At 43.8% G+C, this 20,621-nt stretch overlaps 1 protein-coding gene across 1 annotated transcript; it reads right to left on the bottom strand.

Annotated features, from left to right (window-relative positions):
- Window positions 1-985: 985 nt before the first annotated feature.
- Window positions 986-1,528, bottom strand: LOC130957034 (uncharacterized). Its single transcript, XM_057883938.1, has one exon. It carries the CDS (start codon window positions 1,526-1,528, stop codon window positions 986-988), a length of 543 nt encoding a protein of 180 aa, XP_057739921.1.
- Window positions 1,529-20,621: the final 19,093 nt, after the last annotated feature.

Raw genomic sequence — 20,621 nt, 5'->3', positions numbered from 1 at the left:
AGAGACCCAAGAGACTATACTCCGGCTGTCATCCAATGACTACGTTGAACATCATGTAGACCGCTTGTGGTTGTCAGGCACGCGGATCTTAGTTAAGCGAGTAACGAAGATAGTGGGTGATTATCACGAGTCACCCCTTCATTTTGACTTAACTGAATTAAGTATGAAAGTATATCTTGGAGAAGAAGTACGCGTGAATTGAAAGAGAAACAATAGTACTTTCATTAATTCATGAAGAACAGCAGAGCTCCGCACCTTAATCTATGAGGTATAGAAACTCCACCGTTGGAAAATACATAAGAGAAAAAGGTCTAGGCATGGCCGAATGGCCAGCCTCCCCAAATATGAAAAATTGCATAAAATTCTGAAAAAAGGATGAAATACAATAATAAAAAGTGCTATTTATACTAAACTAGTTACTAAGGATTACAGAAAATAAGTAACCAAGTGCAGATAGTGCAGAAATCCACTTCCGAGGCCCACTTGGTGTGTACTTGGGCTGAGCATTGAGCTTTACACATGCATAGGCTTTTTTTGGAGTTAAACGCTAGCTTGGATGCCAGTTTGGGCGTTTAATTCCCGTTCTGGTGCCAATTCCGGCATTTTACGCCAGTAAAGGGTCTCTGGTGGGCTTTTTAACACCATTTTGGCCATCAAATCTCGGGCAATGTATGGACTATTATACATTTTTGGAAATCCCAAGATGTTAGCTTTCCAGACCAATTAAGAACGTGCCAATTGGATTTTTGTAGCTCTAGAAAAATGCGTTTGAGTGCAGGGAGGTCAGAATCCAACAGCATTTGCAGTCCTTTCTCAGCCTCTGAATCAGATTTTTGTTCAGGTCCCTCAACTTCAGTCAGAAAAACACACAAACTCGTAGTAAAGTCCAGAAATGTGATTTTTGTGTAAAACTAATAAAAATATAATAAAAAGTAACTAAAACATACTAAAAACTATGTAAAAACAATGCCAAAAAGCGTATAAATTATCCGCTCATCAGCAACACCTTGCCAGAAGGAGCTGAAGAGGCCAAAGCTACAGTAACTTTGTCTCGCAGCACAAGGGGAGGACCTTCCTCCTCATCGTCAGGAGCAGGCATAATTCTGCCATCCTCCACCATATTGTCCAAGCTGAATAGGGTAAGATCAAGCTCAGGGGCAAGAACCTGGACCTGGGCTTTCAAGTTTTCATACGCATCGATCACACTATCCACCAGATGACCTTGGAGCTCGACATAATCAGCTTGGACGGACTGAAGTCTCTCCCTAGTCTCCAACAACTCAGCATATGTGCGGGTGTAGCTCTCTTTAGACTTCTTTGCCATCTCCTCAGCTAAATTGGCAGATGCCTCAGCAGTAGTAGCTTGAGATTTCTCATTCTCTAAATCCAACTCCAACTTAGCTACCTTAGCATCAAGCTCATCCTTCAAGCCCTTGATTCTATCGAATTCAAACTTAGCATCTTTCATAAAAGCTCTAGTGGCATGAACGGGAGACTCCCTGATAACCTGCGATAAGGCTGCACCCATGTTGGCCATTCAAACACTATTGTTGGTAATAAAATCCAGATGATGAAGGATGGACACGTCGTCCAACGGAATTCTGCTGTGAGGAGCTATCACCTCTGTAGCAAAACCCACACCATCAAAATCTTTGCTACTCAGGTCATAAGTACCAATAGTTTTTTGCCTCTTTGGGGGAGGACCAGCAGCAGTAGGAGAAGAGGTAGCACCGGAGGTCGGCTGAACAGGGCGAGATGGAATCGCCCAAACTTGTGGTGTCGGGATGATCTTCCTCGGCCCGACAATATCAGAAGTCGGCTTCTTTGGAGGCACTTGAGAAGACCCGTCTCCCGAGGTCTTCACCGATAAATTTTACGCAGCCGACGCCTTCTTGTCCTTACGGAAGGCCTTCAGGGAATCAGAAGACTTCACCATCTCTAAAAAAGAAGCCAGGAAAATAAGTTACAAACAGAAAGGGAAAAAATTCAACTACAATAGAAGAAAAAGTATCAGAAAAGAAGTCGGACGCTACCAAGTTCAGCACGAAGGAGGGAAGGATCTCCCAGAAATCTCTTGGTGTCCAAATGAGGAGGTTCCCTCCAGTGCTCCTCTAAGACACCCACAAAGGCCTGTTCAACCTCATCCAAACTCTCCCAAGAATACTTAGTTTCTACTATATCTTTTTGCCAACACAAAGGAAAAGTTGGCTCGCTTTTCTCATCTAGAAAGAAAGGGTGGACGTCCTCAACAACTCAGACTTTAAAGTATTAGTTCTTAAAATCCCGAAAAGACTCATCATACATAGAAAACACTTTTTTTCCCTGGGTAGCTCGGAATGAGACCCAAGAAGCCTTTTTCTTGGCCACTCCAGGCTTGGTCAACACAAATAGATAAAGGAAGAGAGATATGGAAGGTCAGACACCTGATTCCTGACACAACAGTAGAAAAAATCACAACGTCGATAAAAAACAATGGCGCAATATTTTGGCAAAAAGGATCAAGCTTTTCAAGACAAACTCAATAAAAATCAAGACTTTACAAATATGCAACAGTAAAAGCATGCATAAGAACGACTATCAAAGCGTAAGAAAGAAAAAGAAATACCAACCTGCAGAGAAGAAGAGCGATAATAGCTCAGACAGAAGCAACGACAAACGCGTACTAATGAGTACTTCTCGAGCAAAGAAGGTAGGAGGCTAGAGGGCGTAAAATCAGAAAAGCCAGCAAACAAAATGCGAAGAAGAGAAAGGATTGAGGAAACTGAAAGAGGGAGTAAAACCTCTTCTTTAATTTTAAAATGAAACACAAGGAGGGAAAAAAAGAAATGGCAAAAGGAAATTAAGTGAGCCTTTAAGGCCCTCGCACATTCCCAAGAAAGTGCAACGCACGCTACAATTAAAAAAGAAAGAAAGAAACTGCTTTGCATTCAAGCAGAAGCAATCCCAACAGGAGTTATACAAGAGATCAACCAAAGGCGAAATGCTCGAGCACGACTTCCTCCAAGGGGTCGAAGTCTAGAGACACGACCTCAAGCGAAAGATCAAACTCGAGTAGGGGCACTGTTCATACCCTGGGTCAAACTATATGATCCGGGCTGACCGAGGACAAGAACGACCGACCTCTTCAAGTTGGATCGCCACTGATCTCTCATTAAAGAGTTCAGCCAAATCGCCATAGAGGCCCAAGTAGGCCCAAACGAAAGGACACAGCCCACTCTAAAGGCGGCTAGCCAAAAAAGATAAGGTGGCCTCACCCACCAAAAGATAAGATAAGATAACAAACTTATCTCAGAGGAAGGTCATCAAACACTACTATAAATACATTGGAGACTCAGGTATAACTCACACTCTGATTCTACACAAAATCCTTCCTAAAGCATGTGCTAACTTAAGCATCGGAGTCTCTTTCAGATACCACCACCCTCCGGTGACGAAGGATCAACAGCATCACCAGATCTAGCAAGTCGGACACAACAGCTTTGACCCCATCAGAATATCTCATCTGAGATCGACCTTCAGTTTCAGGTAACCCTCAGAACAATATGTAATTTACCTAAATGCATGCAACTAATGCAAATGTATCTACCTACTTGGCTAAAGGTGAATTACCTTCCAAGAATGTGTATATAAGAGCACATAGGGCTAAAATGACAAACAATTCATAATCCTACCAATTCGAGCATCAAAGCGGAGTATATATACTTTCATGAAGAAAGATCGTGAAAGCCGGGAAAAAGGAGTTGAGCATCAAACCTTCACCGGAAGTGTTTGCACTCTAGTCGCTCAAGTGTTTAGGGTTGATTCACACAATCCTGCTCAAATCATGCTTTCTAAGATTTGTTTTTCATCTAACAATCAACACTTATTCAATGCATGTGTACACATATCATGAGATCTTAGGTTGTAATGGGGCTAAGGTCAAGGTAAGGTTATATATATAGATAAGTGAGCTCAAGATTTGAATCTTTGATCAATATAAGCTTCCCACCTAACCTATTGATGTGTGGAAAATGATCCAACACAAAACTCACCGGCAAGTGTATCGGGTCGCATCAAGTAATAATAACTTACATGAGTGAAGTCGATCCCACAGGGATTGAAGGATTGAGCAATTTTAGTTAGGTGGTTGATTTAGTCAAGCAAACAAGTGTTGATTTGAGTGATTTATATTCAACAGAAGCTATATTGCATGAAATTTGAAGGGAGAGGGGGGAATTAACAGTAAATTAAAGGGCAAAGGAAATAAAGGAGCTGAATCTTAAAGTGCAAGTAATGTAAATGACAGAAGCTTAGATTGCAAGAAATGTAAATAGCTGAAGTTTAGAGTGCAAGAATTGTAAATTGCTTGAATAATAAAGGGCTTTGGAGCTGGGATCTCAGGAATTAAACAAGAAAATGTAAATACCAATCAACAGAGAAGTAAAAGATGAATTGAAATGTAGCAGATCTCAAACATAAAAAGGAAAATTGCTTGAAGAAGCAATACAGAAAGTGAATTCAACTCAATTATAAAATCTAAAAGAGAAGTTGAAGATCTCAGGGGTTGAATGAGCCTAGAAAACAAGTCTAGATCTCAATTCCTTCCTTGATCCAACAGAGAATAATTATAGAAGAAATAGAGATGAAAGCAGTAAAGAGAACTTAGATCCAAATCACAACTCCTTGAAATTATGCAGAAAGTAAACAAAGAGAGATCTCAGATCAAGAGTGAAACAGAATTCCTTCAATTCTCAAACCAAGATTCAAAAATAAAGAGTCAAGAGTGTGGAAGTAAGAACAAAGAAGAAGAGAATTCAATTCTCAATCCCAATTCTCAAACCCAAAGCTAAAATCTAAAATGAGCTCAAAAATGAAAAATAAAAAGTAAAAGTGTCAAAAAAAGGCCTTCTCTAAATCAAACTAACTTCTATTTATACACTTCCTATTTTTAAATTTCAGAATTTGGAGTGGGCCTTTCAATTTGGTGAAGAATTGAATTTAAATGAAATTTTAATTGAATTTGGACCACGGGTGCTTCTTCCATTAGAGTGCTCGGTTAACTACTTGAGCACAGCACTCTCCCTTGTTTCCTTGGCCTTCCTTGTGGCGTGACAAGCTTTCCCGTGTCAACCTCAATAGCGCTCGGTTAACAAAGAGAGCGCAGCGCTCTACCTTGCTTTTGGCGTGCCACTTTGGTGCATGACAAGCTCCTTAGCCGTGTAATACTTCATAGCGCTCAGTGAGGGGAGTGAACTGAGTGCCCATTTGTGTTGAAAGGAACTCCACCTTCAAGCCTTGTGTGCAACATGTGTGGAGAAATTTTTCTTTGAAGAGTGTAGCGCTCCTTCCTTGCCCGCGTGAGGCTCCAGGTTCGAATCTTTACCATACCATTTGGGCTAATCTTCTTTGCCCAAGCACTCCTTTCTTAAGTGTAAGCTCCCAAGTTTGATTCCTAGTGAAGCTATGTGATGACAGGTCATCATATACCCATTTTTCAAGCTAATTTCACTTGTTTTATTAGCCTTTATGCACTTTCTTGTATCTTAAGTAAGCAATTTGGAATGAAAATGCACAACTTCTTTAAATCAAGCAACCACCATTAAATTGATGCTAAATCATGAGGTTTAAGCAAGAATTAATTGATTTTTAATGAATTATAAACCTTACGAGTTTAGAGATACTTTGAGTGGTTGTTTTGGTTTCTTGTAGGTGAAGAAAAAAAGGAAAGAGGAAAAGCATGGCTTAAGAAAGCGTGGCCCAAGAGATAAGAAGTGTGGCGCATGGAAGGGAGGAAGCAAACATTGCCCTCCACAAGGGCACACTGCCCTCCAGGAGAGCAACATTATGAGCCAAACCTTGAAAAGCATCACTGCCCTGCCCACAACAAGGGCGGAGCACAATTTGATGCTAAGAATTAAAGAGAGCAAAAACTCTGTCCTGCCCTCCTCAAGAGCAATATTGGGCTTCAACCAAGAAAAATTCAAAAGGAATTGCTTCATAATGCTTCCTATGGGTTTCGAACCCAAGGACAAGGAGGAAAGGAGTAGCGCTCAAGCACAATAAAATGAAGCAAAAGTTAGCTTGCTTTCATTCTCCCTGGATCGAACACGGCACCATGAGGAAGCAAGGAACTAAGCATGACTTTGGTGCCAAGAAAACCAAAAAAAAAGAAGTAGCGTGTGCCTCCACCAAGTTTCGAACTTGGGACTTCACCTTTGGCATATTGCCCTGCCCTCCACAAGGGCAGGGCAGCATTTTGTGATGCACGGCCAGCACATAAGATTGGCACGCACCAAGGGAGTCTCGGCCAGTAGCAGTGCGCACGGGCAGAATCTGGCGCACCAAGAAAACTCTGCCCTGCCCTCCACAAGGGCAGGGCAGCATCCTGCAGCATCACACGCACCAAACACGCACGCAACAAGGGCCGCACGCACCATTTCCTGCCCTGCTCTCCACATGGCAGGGCAGCCTCCTGGGAGCTACTTCCTCATGGGCTGAAATTGGATTAAAAATCCAATTAAATTCATTTCTTCACCAAATCAAAAGCCCATCCGAATTCCAAAATCCAAGAATAGAAAGTGTATAAATAGGAGATAGTTTGATATAATTAGGACCTTTCTTTTCACTTTTTGACTCTTGAACCTTCTTTTGATTTTTGAATTTGGAAACTTCATTGAGAGCTAGGAACTGAGATTTCAGGGAATTGGGGAGGAGAATTGATCTCTCTTCTTCCTCGTTCTTGCTTGAGAATTTTTACTTTTCTTGTTTGAGTCTTGGGTGTGAAGAATTGAGGAATTTCTGTCTCAATCTCCATTCAAGATCTCTTTAATCCCTCTTCTGCAGAATTAAGTTCAATTACATTTCCTTTACTGCTTCTTCTTAAATTTCTCGTTAATTGCTTTGTGAATTTGGATCTGGGAAGGCAATTGAGATCTAGACTTTGCTATCTAGCCTCTGGAGTCCTGAGATCCCATTTTCCTTTTGGTTCTTCTGTGAACCCCTGCTGCAATTTAAATTCCTTTTCTGTTTGAGATTTAACAGAATTCAAATCATCTCTTGCTCTGATAATTGTTGCAATTTAATTTACCTTGCTTGAATTCTGAAATCCCAGTCCTCAAATCCCTTTTCATTTCTGCAATTTATATTTCTTGCACTTTAAGTTACTGCAATTTACATTTCTTGCACTTTAAGTTTCAGTCATTTAATTTCTTGTTCTTTAAGATTTAGCTCGTTTACTTTCAGTTCTCTTTAATTTCTGCAATTCTCCCCTCCCTCTTTATATTTTTTGTCATTTACTTACTGTTGGATACAAAATCACTCAACCAAAACTTGATTCGCTTGACTAAATCAACCACTGAACTAAAATTGCTCAATCCTTCAATCCTTGTGGGATCGACCTCACTCCCGTGAGTTTTATTACTTGATGCGACCCGGTACACTTGCCGGTGAGTTTTGTGTTGGATCGTTTTCCACACATCAAGTTTTTGGCGCCGTTGCCGGGGATTGAAATAGATTGACAATGATTAAGTGAAGTGAAGGTCTAGATCAAGCACTTTTTCTTTTTTTAACTAACACGCTAATTGTTTGAATTTTTGGCTTAAACTAACTAAAATTTCATCTAGCAATAGAGTGAAGTTTCACTGGTTTTCTGGATCTGTGTGTTTCTTATTGTGTGTTTGTATGTCAGGTATAGGAAGAGCTTCCCCTATTCTCTCCGAACTTGATCAAAGAACTCTTCGAAGAATAAGAAGAGCTGAAAGAGGGAAGAACGTTATTGGAGAGGAAGAATCTGAGGAGGAATTCCAAGAAATGGAAGGAGATCCATCAAATCCTAATCAACCAGAAGGAGGGGCCAACAATAACCCACAACAAAGAAGAGTACTGGCCTCCTACACATTTGCAAATGCTAGACATTGTGGGAGTAGCATTCTTACCCCTAATGTCAATGCAAACAACTTTGAACTAAAGCCACAACTCATCAAATTAGTCCAAAACAACTGCTCTTTTGGAGGAGGGCCATTGGAGGACCCGAATCAACATTTATCTACCTTCTTGAGGATTTGTGACACTGTCAAAACCAATGGTGTGCCTCCTGACAGTTACAAGTTGCTGCTCTTTCTATTCTCTCTCAGGGACAAAGCCACTCAATGGCTAGTAACATTTCCAAAGGAAAGCATCAACACTTGGGATGATTTGGTGAGCAAGTTCCTTGCCAAATTTTATCCCCCTCAAAGGATCATAAGATTGAAGACTGAGGTGCAGACATTCACTCAAATGGAGGCTAAAAATTTATATGAAGCATGGGAAAGATATAAGGCTCTGCTGAGGAAATGTCCACCAGAAATGTTTACTGACTGGGATAAGTTGCAGAACTTCTATGAAGGACTTACTCTGAAAGCTCAAGAAGCACTTGATCATTCAGCTGGAGGCTCATTACAACTCATGAAAACAACAGAGGAAGCTCAAAACATCATTGATATGGTGGCTAACAACCAATATTTCTTTGCTCACCAAAGCAACGCCAACCATCGCAAAGGAGAGGAGTAATGGAGCTGGAAGGAGTGGATTCAATCCTAGCTCAGAACAAGATGATGCAGCAGCAAATTCAACAACAGTTTGAGCAAATGGCCAAAAGAATTGATAGCCTTCAAATTGCATCAGTGAGTGCCACAAGCCAACCATCAACTACTTGGGGGCAAAATGAAGAAACTCAAGAGGAGCAACAACAAGAGCAAATCCAATACATGCACAACCAAAATCCCGGAACAAATGAAGTCTATGGTGATACCTACAATCCCTCTTGGAAAAACCATCCCAACCTCAGATGGGGAGACAACCACAATCAAACTCAGCAGCCATGGCAAAGGAACTCAACTCAAAATAATTGGAAAAACACAAACCACAACAACCAGCCAAACACTAACCAAAACACATACAGAAAACCACAAAACACTTACCCCAACTCAAACCATTATCCACCCAATAACCAACCAACTAACCAAAACACCTACCATCATCCATCAACACCCTAAAACCAACCAATCTCACAAGACTCTCAGAGGATTACTAATCTGGAGATGCTCATGGAGAAGATGATGAAGAACCAAGAATTGACAACAAAGAACCAAGAAGCTTCCATGAAGAGCCTAGAAAGGCAGATTGGACAAATCTCCAAGCAGATTTCTATTGAAAGACCTTCAAGCTCACTACCAAGTGACACCATTCCTAACCCAAAAGAAGAATGCAAGGCTGTGCAATTAAGGAGTGGAAAGACATTGGTGGATGGCAACCAAGGGGCAACTAAGAAACTTATGGAGAATGACAAAGAGCTGGTGCACGAAATTGCAATCACACTTTTGCAATCCCGCACAACTAACCAGCAAGTGCACTGGGTCGTCCATGTAATACCTTACGTGAGTAAGGGTCGATCCCACGGAGATTGTCGGCTTGAAGCAAGCTATGGTTATCTTGTAACTCTTAGTCAGGATATCAAAAATTATCAGGATTGATTGTGAAAAGCAAAAGAACATGAAATAAGTACTCGTTTTGCAGTAATGGAGAATAGGTTGAGGTTTTGGAGATGCTCTATCTTCTGAACCTCTGCTTTCCTACTGTCTTCTTCTTCAAACAAGCAAAGCTCCTTCCATGGCAAGCTGTATGTAGGGTTTCACCATTGTCAATGGCTAGCTCCCATCCTCTCGGTGAAAATGTTCAACGCACTCTGTCACAGCACGGCTAATCATCTGTCGGTTCTCAATCGGGTTGGAATAGAATCCAATGATTCTTTTGCGTCTGTCACTAACGCCCAGCCTTCAGGAGTTTGAAGCTCATCACAGTCATTCAATCCTTGAATCCTACTCAGAATACCACAGACAAGGTTTAGACCTTCCGGATTCTCTTGAATGCCGCCATCAATTCTAGCTTATACCACGAGGATTCTGATTAAGGAATCCAAGAGATATCTACTCAATCTAAGATAGAACGGAGGTGGTTGTCAGGCATGCGTTCATAGTGGAGAATGATGATGAGTGTCACGGATCATCACATTCATCCGGTTTAAGAACAAGTGATATCTTAGAACGGAAGCACGCATGATTGAATGAAAAACAGTAGTAATTGCATTAATCCATCAAGACACAGCAGAGCTCCTCACCCCCAACCATGGGGTTTAGAGACTCATGCTGTAGAAGATACAGTATGAAACGTGTAAAGTGTCATGAGGTGCTGAAACAATGTCAAAAGATCCTATTAATAGTGAACTAGTAACCTAGGGTTTACAGAAATGAGTAAATGACAGAAAAATCCACTTCCGGGCCCACTTGGTGTGTGCTTGGGCTGAGCATTGAAGCATTTTCGTGTAGAGACTCTTCCTGGAGTTAAATGCCAGCTTTTATGCCAGTTTGGGCGTTTAACTCCAATTTTTATGCCAGTTCCAGCGTTAAACGCTGGAAATTCTGAAGCTGACTTGCAACGCCGGTTTGGGCCATCAAATCTCGGACAAAGTATGGACTATTATACATTGCTGGAAAGCCCAGGATGTCTACTTTCGAACGCCGTTGAGAGCGCGCCAATTGGGCTTCTGTAGCTCCAGCAAATCTACTTCGAGTGCAGGGAGGTCAGAATCCAATAGCATCTGCAGTCCTTTTCAGTCTCTGAATCAGATTTTTGCTCAGGTCCCTCAATTTCAGCCAGAAAATACCTGAAATCACAGAAAAACACACAAACTCATAGTAAAGTCCAGAAAAGTGAATTTTAACTAAAAACTAATAAAAATATACTAAAAACTAACTAAAATATACTAAAAATAATGCCAAAAAGCGTATAAATTATCCGCTCATCACAACACCAAACTTAAATTGTTGCTTGTCCCCAAGCAACTAAAAATCAAAATAGGATAAAAAGAAGAGAATATACTATAGACTCCAAAATATCAAAAAAACTTAGCTCCGATTAGATGAGCGGGACTAGTAGCTTTTTGCTTCTGAACAGTTTTAGCATCTCACTTTATCCTTTGAAGTTTAGAATGATTGGCATCCATAGGAACTCAGAACTCAGATAGTGTTATTGATTCTCCTAGTTAAGAATGATGATTCTTGAACATAGCTACTTTATGAGTCTTGGCTGTGGCCCAAAGCACTCTGTCTTCCAGTATTACCACCGGATACATACATGCCACAGACACATAATTGGGTGAACCTTTTCAGATTGTGACTCAGCTTTGCTAGAGTCCCCAATTAGAGGTGTCCATGGTTCTTAAGCACACTCTTTTTGCCTTGGATCACAACTTTATTTCTTTCTTCTTCCTTTTCTCTCTTTTTTTTCGTTTTTTTTTTTGCTTTTTCTTGCTTCAAGAATCAATTTGATGATTTTTCAGATCCTCAATAACAGTTCTCCCTTTCCATCATTCTTTCAAGAGCCAACAATTTTAACATTCTTAAAACAACAAATTCAAAAGACATATGCACTATTCAATCATTCATTCAGAAAACAAAAAGTATTGTCACCACATCAAACTAATTCAACTAGTTTCAGAGATGAATTCGAAATCCTGTACTTCTTGTTCTTTTGTGATTAAAGCATTTTTTCATTTAAGAGAGGTGATGGATTCATAGGACATTCATAGCTTTAAGACATGAACTTTAAATTTTATTAATCATGAACTAAGAACAAGACTCAAAAATAGATATAAGATAAGACTAATAGTAATAGAAAACAAAAAATTTAAATAGGCTCCTAATGATGGAGGTTATCATAGAGTTAGGACTCAACAACCTTGATTTTGAGAAGTGGATGCTCCCTCCACTTGAGGGGAGAGCTTTTGGCGTTTCATCTCTTGAAGTTCACGCCCCTACTTCTCTTGTTCCTTCAGCAATTTGCAGAGCATGCAGTTCTGATTCTGCTGTTCTTCCTTTAGTTGTTCCATAGTTTCTTGCAACTTGGTGATAGATGCTTCTAGGCTGGCCCAGTAGTCAATTTCAGGAAATTCAGGGAGGAACTCCTGCGCCCTCTTTTTGATAGAGTTGTCTTGCATTTGTCCTTCCATTGACTTCTTGGTGATTGGATGTTCAATGGGTATGAATTCATCTACTCCCATCTTCACCCCAGCCTCTTTACAGAGCAAGGAGATCAAGCCTGGGTAAGCCAGTTTGGCTTCAGTGGAATTCTTGTTTGCAATTGTGTAGATCTCACAAGCAATCAGATGATGAACCTCCACTTCTTTTCCAAGCATAATGCAATGAATCATCACTGCTCTCTTGATGGTGACCTCAGAACGGTTGCTAGTGGGCAATATAGAACGCCCAATAAAGTCTAGCCAACCTCTTGCAATTGGTTTGAGGTCTCCCCTCTTGAGTTGGTTTGGGACACCTTTTGAATTGGTTATTGTTCATACCCTGACCGGGCTCCTCCAAACTCGGCAAAACCATGAAAGGTCCGACCTCGTCCTAAGGCCCACGCCTAGAGGTCGGACCTCGGACAATAAAGCAAGGAAGGCCCATCAAAAGGAACGCAGCCCAAAACCTAAAGGCCGAAAAGGCCTAGCAAAGGCGGTTCCGCAAAGATAGGGATAAAACTCCCGAAAGATAAGATAAGATAAGAATATCTTATCCAGGGAAGATCACAGCCAACTACTATAAATACACTGGAGCACCCAGGTATGAGAGACATTCCATATTCTACACATATCTGCTTGGACCCATGCTAACTTAAGCATCGGAGTGTCATTGCAGGTACAACCACCAACCGCCAACATATCAAGCTCGGGTCCCCGACCCCCACCTCGGGTATCTCCAGACGACCGAGCTACACGTTTCAGGTAACCCCCGGAACATTGGCGCCGTTGCCGGGGACCCTGAAAGTTATCCCTTTACCATGGCGGACGACCCACTCAACAATGACCACGCTGCATCAGAACAAGAGGAGGAAGTTGACACCGGAGAACGACCGGACAGCCCTCTATCACCACGCACTCCAGGAGGCAACAAACAGAATCGCCCAAAGACATCACTCCCAAACAAGGATCCACAAAATCCCAAAAAAGAAAGGAGCTCGGAAATTCTAGAAGCAGTCCGGGCACAACAAAACCGACTGAAACAACTCAAAGAGGACATAAAGAAGCAAAAAGAAACTGAACAAGAGCTGAGAAGGGAAGCTCGCAAACGCAGAGAATTAGAAGAAAAACTACGGAAAGTAGAGGCCAACCTGAAAAACCGGACAGAGCGCGGCACCACCCCCGAAGGCAACCATGATCCCTTCACGCGAGAGATCATGAAGGAGAAGGTACCGCGAAACTTCAAACCACCCGATATGGATCTCTACGACGGCACCACCGATCCAAGTCACCACCTCAGCAACTTCAGAAGCAGAATGTACCTAGTCGACGCCTCCGACGCAATTCGGTGCAAAACCTTCCCCACCACTCTCACCAAGTCAGCCATGAAGTGGTTCGACAACCTGCCACCAAGATCAATCACCAGCTTCGAAGACCTAACCAAAAAATTCCTAACAAGGTTCTCTATTCAAAAGGACAAGACAAAACATGCCCCCAGCCTACTCGGGATCAAGCAAGGTAACCAAGAAACTCTCCGAGAATACATGGAGCGATTCAACAAAGCCTGTTTGGACATACAACACCTGCCCACTGAAGCAGCCATCATGGGACTAGCAAACGGCCTAAAAGAAGGACCGTTTAGCCAATCCCTATCCAAACGATACCCGACCTCCCTATACGAGGTGCAGGAGCGAGCAGAAAAATATATCAACATGGAGGAAACCTCCCAGCTAAGAGACTTTTCTAAGAAGGAATCAACCTACCCACTCCGAGATCGGGATCGGGAACAGAAGAAAAAAGAAGACCCCAACTCGGACAAGCCACGGAAGTACCACAACTACACCCCCCTCCGGGTCTCCCTGGTAGACGTCTACAGAGAAGTATGCCACACCGAAAAGATCCCACCGCCCCGACCACTAAAACACAAGAGAGCGGGAAGAGATCGGTCCGAATACTGCGAATATCACAAGCTTTACGGTCATTCTACTAACGACTGCCATGACCTAAAAAATGTTATAGAAAAGCTGGCCAGAGAAGGAAAACTCGACAGATACATAGCAGAGAAAGGAGAAGAGACCAGGAAGAGAAGGCGGGGAGATAACGAAGGTCGGGCCGAACAAACCCCACGAACCCCTGAAAGGCACGTTCACATGATAAATGGAGGTTTTGCAAGTGGAGGAACATCCAGATCCTCGCGAAAAAGACACCTCAAAGAAATCTATCATGTCCGAGAAGACGGTCCCCTACCCGAGTTACCTACTATCTCATTTACCCGAGAAGATGCTCAAGGGATAATTCCCGGGCACGACGATCCAATGGTAGTCACCATTATCCTAGCAAACGCCAACTTACATCGAACCCTGATTAACCAGGGAAGCTCAGCAGATATCCTGTTCAAAGCGGCCTTCGACAAGCTCGGACTTGAAGAGAAAGAGCTAAAGGCCTACCCCACCGACTTATTTGGGCTAGGGGACACCCCGATCCATCCCTTAGGATACATCTCGCTACACACTACCTTTGGAAGAGGCGAGCAATCCAAAACGTTAAGCATCGACTACATTATAGTCGACGTCACTTCAGCATACAATGCCCTCATTGGGCGACCAACCCTAAACAGACTGGCGGCCATAGTCTCGACCCCACACCTCTGTATGAAGTTCCCTACCGCAAAAGGAATCGCTACCCTAAAAGGCGACCAAAAACTAGCACGGCGATGTTACAACGAAAGCCTGAGCCTAAAAGGAAAAGAGATCAACACAATAGAACTCGGGCGAGTTCAAGCCCGAGAAGATCTTTGGCCACAACCAGAGGGAGAAACCGAAAGAGTCCAGATCGGGAACACATCTGAAAAGGTAACAAACATAGGAGCAAACCTCGAAGCAGGCCTAAAAGAGGAACTCATAACCCTCTTAAAAGAAAATTTTGACCTCTTCGCCTGGAAAGCCTCCGACATGCCAGGCATAAGCCCCGACCTGATGTGCCATAAGCTATCAGTGTACCCGGGATCCCGACCTGTCCAACAAAGACGCAGGAAGCTCGGACCCGAGCGCATGCAAGCAATAGAAGAACAAGTTCAAGCACTACTAGATGCAGGGTTCATTAGGGAAGTAAAATACCCCCTATGGCTCGCAAACGTGGTCCTGGTAAAAAAGCCCAACGGAAAATGGAGGATGTGCGTCGATTACACAGACCTCAACAAAGCCTGCCCCAAAGACCCATATCCACTACCAAACATCGACGCCTTAGTAGACGCAGCCTCAGGCTACAGATATCTCTCCTTCATGGACGCATACTCGGGATACAATCAAATCCCGATGTACGGACCCGACCAAGAAAAAACCTCGTTCATAACCCCGAGGGCAAACTACTGCTACGTAGTAATGCCCTTCGGGCTGAAGAACGCAGGGGCAACCTACCAGAGGCTAATGAACAAAGTGTTCTCAGAGCACATCGGACTACAGCTAGAGGTGTACGTCGACGACATGCTGGTAAAGACACAAGAAGACAGAAACTTGCTGACCGACCTCACCAGCGTCTTCGGCACCCTCAGAAAACACAACATGAGACTTAACCCGACAAAGTGCACCTTCGCCGCAGAAGCCGGAAAGTTCTTAGGCTTCATGCTGACTCAAAGGGGCATCGAAGCGAACCCGGACAAATGCCAAGCAATACTCAATATGAAGAGCCCGACGTGTGTCAAAGAAGTACAACAACTGAATGGAAGGCTAGCCGCCCTATCAAGATTCTTGGCAGGATCAGCGATAAAATCACTACCACTCTACTCGCTCCTAAAGAAAGGGAAACCCTTCTCATGGACCCCGGAGTGCGAAAAAGCCTTCCAAGAATTCAAGGAATTCCTCGGGCAGCCACCAATCCTAACCCGACCTTTAAAAGGAGAAGAACTCGTACTATACCTCTCGGTTGGAAATCGAGCAGTCGCCTCAGCGTTAATACGCGAAAATGATCAAGGACAACACCCCATATACTTTGTAAGCAAGGCACTACAAGGGGCCGAATTAAACTATCAGAAGATAGAAAAATTCGCCTACGCCCTAGTGTTCACAGCTCGGAGGCTCCGTCCCTACTTTCAAGCCCACACTATCAAAGTCCGGACAAACCAACCCATGAGACACATCCTGCAAAAAACGGACCTAGCAGGACGAATACTACAATGGGCGGTAGAACTGTCCGAGTTCGACCTCCACTATGAAGCCCGAACTGCCATAAAATCTCAGTATCTAGCCGACTTCATCGCAGAATACACTGAGACCCCTGGAACCCCACTCTCATGGAACCTGTATGTCGACGGGTCCTCAAACAAAACAGGAAGCGGAGCCGGGGTTATACTCGAAAGCGACCAAGGAACACGGATAGAACTATCCCTAAAATTCGAGTTCCAGGCTTCGAACAACCAAGCCGAATACGAGGCCCTACTAGCAGGTCTAAAGCTAGCCGAAGAGGTCGGAGCCCAGAGAATCACGATCTTCAGCGACTCCCAGGTCGTCACGTCACAAGTGAATGGAAGCTACCTGGCCAAAGATCCAACTATGAAAAAATACCTGGACCAAACACAGGCACAATTACGCCACTTTTCAGAAATACAAATCCAGCACATACCTCGGGAACAAAACGCCCGGGCAGACGCCCTCTCAAAACTCGCCAGCACCAAGCCCGGAGGTAACAACAGAAGTCTCCTCCAGGAAACCTTACAATCTCCCTCCGTGGCAAGAGAGGAAGAAACGCTAAACATATCCAATCAACAGCAAGGATGGATGACCCCCATACTCAACTACCTGAAGTCGGGAACTCTCCCCACCGAAAGAAAGGAAGCTAAAAGGCTCACGAAAGACGCCCAGAATTATACACTAATTCACGACGTATTATACAGAAGAGGATTCTCAAACCCCCTCCTTAGGTGCGTCCCGACCTCAGAAACAAAGAGCGTCCTCGAAGAAGTCCACGGAGGCATGTGTGGGAACCATCTCAGAGCTCGGGCATTATCCAAGAAAGTAGTCCGAGCCGGATTCTACTGGCCGACCTTGCAAAGAGACGCAACGGAATTTGTGAAAATATGCCCCCCTGCCAAAAACACGCCAATTTTCACAAGGCACCACCCGAAGACCTTATCAGCATCACCGCACCATGGCCCTTCGCAAAATGGGGACTTGACCTACTCGGCCCGTTTCCCCAAGGACCGGGGCAAGTCAAATACCTCATAGTAGGGGTCGACTACTTCACAAAGTGGATCGAAGCTGAACCCTTAGCCACCATTACGGCTCAGAAAAGTCGCAAATTCCTATACAAAAATATTGTCACAAGGTTCGGAGTCCCCTACTCCATCACAACAGACAATGGAACACAGTTCACGGACACAAGTTTTCAGAACTTGGTGGCCGAACTAAAAATCAAACAGCAATTCACCTCAGTTGAGCACCCACAAGCCAATGGACAAGCAGAGGCTGCAAATAAAGTCATCTTGGCCGGGTTAAAATGGAGACTCCAAGAGGCCAAAGGGGCATGGGCCGAAGAGCTCCCCCGGGTACTATGGGCATATCGAACAACTCCACACTCTACAAACGGGAGAATCGCCATTCCGACTAGCTTATGGGATGGAGGCAATGATTCCTGTCGAAATAGATGAAGGGTCACCCAGAGTCATCTTCTACAACGAAGAAGGTAACCCGCAGACGCAAAAGGAAGAACTCGACCTCCTCCCCGAGGTCCGAGAAAGGGCCCGGATCCGAGAAGAAGCCTTAAAACGGCGAACGGTCCTCAGATACAATCAGAAGGTAATAAAACGAAGCTTCTCCACTCACGACCTAATTCTAATCCGAAATGACATCGGAACACAAAAGTCGGGAGAAGGAAAGCTAGCCGCAAACTGGAAAGGACCCTACAAAGTAACAGAAGTCTTAGGAACAGGCTATTACAAGATATCCGACCTAGAAGGCAATGAGCTGCCCAGGGCCTGGCACGCCTGTAATCTAAGACGGTACTACAGCTAGAAAAATTTGACCCGAGGTGTACTCTTTTTCCCTACAGGGGTTTTTTAATGAGACACCCGGTCAAGTAAGGCACCCGACCTAGTCAAGGGTAAACACTCTGTAAATATTCTCTCTTTTTTAAATACTAATCAAATCTTTCTATTTTCTTTTGTTCTTCCTCGTGATGAAACAAATCCTGAAAAAGTACCCCACCAAGGCGCATTAATTTATGCTCGACAAAACGCAAAAAATCATTTGCCAAAAAGACCGCACAAGGTCGGCAAAGATAAAGCGACGAGGTTCAAGTTAATGTGAGAAGTTATAAAGTAACTCTGAAAAGGTTCAAAAAAGCCAAACAAAAAGAGATTACAAAAATAACTTAAAAGGCCGACCAACGACAAGGTCGGACCCAACAAAGGGAAGTACTCGAACACCCGAGGTCCGAGGAAAAACCCGGACCCAAGAAAGAAGCCTTAAAGCGGCAAAAGCCAAGATTTCGAAAACGCTTACTAAAAAGTTGCTATACAAAAACAACTAAAAAGTACAAGCGAAAAAACGAAATCAAAGGAAGAGGCAAAGCCAAGATTTCGAAAACGCTTACTAAAAAGTTGCTATACAAGAACAACTAAAAAGTACAAGCGAAAAAACGAAATCAAAGGAAGAGGCAAAGCAAAGTTTCAAAGCGCTAGCTAAAAAAAAAGTTGTTATCCAAAAACAACTAAAAAAACATAAAAGCGGAACAAAAAGTCAAAACGCGAATAAAACACCGCATAATAAAGCTAAAAAGTTACTACAAGTAGCTAAAAGCAAAAAGGTGTCCAAAGCATTCACAGAAACCATCCAAAAGCAAAAGAGCCCACAGGCCGGGCAAAACCAAAAATAAAAAGATTACAGAGGATCAAGGTCCTTTCCGGACTCCACATCAACAGAAGGCTGCGGAGGAAACATAGAAATCGGGACTGCATCAACGGCACCGTCATCCCGGCTTGAAACCTCCACGCCAGATCCATCCCCGACCAAAGGTGAAGTCGGGTCCGCAACCGGAACCTTAAGGTCGGACACCGGAACCTTGGGATCGGACACCGGAACCTCATCCTCATTGGGAGCAGGAACAATCTTTCCCTCCACAACAACGTTATCCGTACTAAATAAACTCAGATCCAGGTCAGGAGCAAGAACCCGGACCTGAGCCTTCAAATTCTCGAACATAGCATCCATACCCTTAGCCACATGGCCTTCCAGCTCGTAAAAATCATCCTGAGCAGATTGCAACTTCTCCCTTGTCTCCACAAGCTCGGCATATATCCGAGTATAATTCTCCGTCGCCGCCTTCGCCATCTCCTCGGACGCTTTCGCTGCCGCCACGGCCGCGGTAGCTTTAGCTTTCTCCTTCTCCAAAGAGGCCTCCAGCTCCGTAATCCTAGCAGCCTTCAGCTCACTAATCTTCTCGAACTCGGACTGAGCCTTCTCAAGTCGGGAGCTGGTCGCGCCAATGGGGGATTTCTTGAACTCCCGGGCAATAGCAGCATGAAGACTGGCCATCCGAACACAACTCCGCGCCATATACTGAAAATGATGCTCCATAGACACGTCATCAGTAGAGATAAAAGTCTGAGGGAGAATATGCTGTTCAATCCAACCGAGAGCATCGAAATCCTTATCGTTAAAACCCGCAAGCCCTTGAGAGGTCTTCTGCTTCTTGGGAGGAGGACCCGAGAACGGGGGAGGAGAAGAAGTAGCAGGCCCGGAGGTCGGAGGGTCTTGACTTATAGCTCTGAACTGGGGAGTCGGAATAGTCTTCGACCGAGTCTGAACACCCACGGTAGTCTTCTGCGGAGAAGATCGGGCAGAAGCATCCCCAGCCTCGATATTTCGAGCAGCCACAGACTTCTTCGTCCGACGAAGGAACTTCATGGAATCCGCCTAAGAAGACATCTCTGCAGAAATAAAAGAAAAGGATTACCACAATAGAAAATCCACCAAAAACAAGCAAAACCAAAATACTAAAAAAGAAGAATCTCGGAGAGGTCGGGAAACTACCTAACTCGGAACGGAGAAGGCTTGGATCTCCCAACATTTTCTTCGTATCCAAGTGAGGTGCCCGACCCCATAAACTGCTCACCACACCCACAAAAGCCTGCTCAACCTCATCTAGACTCTCAAAAGTATACTTAGCAGACACTACATTCTCCTGCCAACAAAGAGGAAAAGAAGGCTCCCCGCTCTCATCCAGAAAGAAAGGTCGGACGTCTCCAGTAGCCCGGACCTTGAAATAAAAGTTCTTGAAATCATGAAAGGACTCATCATAAAGGGTACAAAACTTCCTCCCCTGGTTAGCCCTAAAAGAGACCCAAGACACCTTACCTCCACCCGACCCCGGCTTCGTCAATACAAACAAGTAGGAGAAAAGAGAAATAGAGGGAGCGACGCCCAAAAACTGACACAAAAGTTGAAACAGCTTTAAAAACGCCCAAGAATTTGGATGGAGCTGCGTAGGGGCAAGGTTACAAGACCACAACACCTCGGACTCCAGGTCGGTAAAAGGAAGTCGGACACCCAGCTTAGAGAAAAAACAATCATAAGCATAAAAGAAGAGCTTCTCGGAACTA

The sequence above is a fragment of the Arachis stenosperma genome, chromosome 10 (assembly GCF_014773155.1).
Source record: "Arachis stenosperma cultivar V10309 chromosome 10, arast.V10309.gnm1.PFL2, whole genome shotgun sequence".
In the NCBI taxonomy this organism is placed as follows: domain Eukaryota; kingdom Viridiplantae; phylum Streptophyta; class Magnoliopsida; order Fabales; family Fabaceae; genus Arachis; species Arachis stenosperma.
This window is presented reverse-complemented; position numbering and strand designations above follow the sequence as displayed.

Excerpts from the sequence above, each read along its gene's own strand:
- LOC130957034 (XM_057883938.1), bottom strand. The coding sequence starts at position 1,528 with ATGGGTGCAGCCTTATCGCAGGTTATCAGGGAGTCTCCCGTTCATGCC.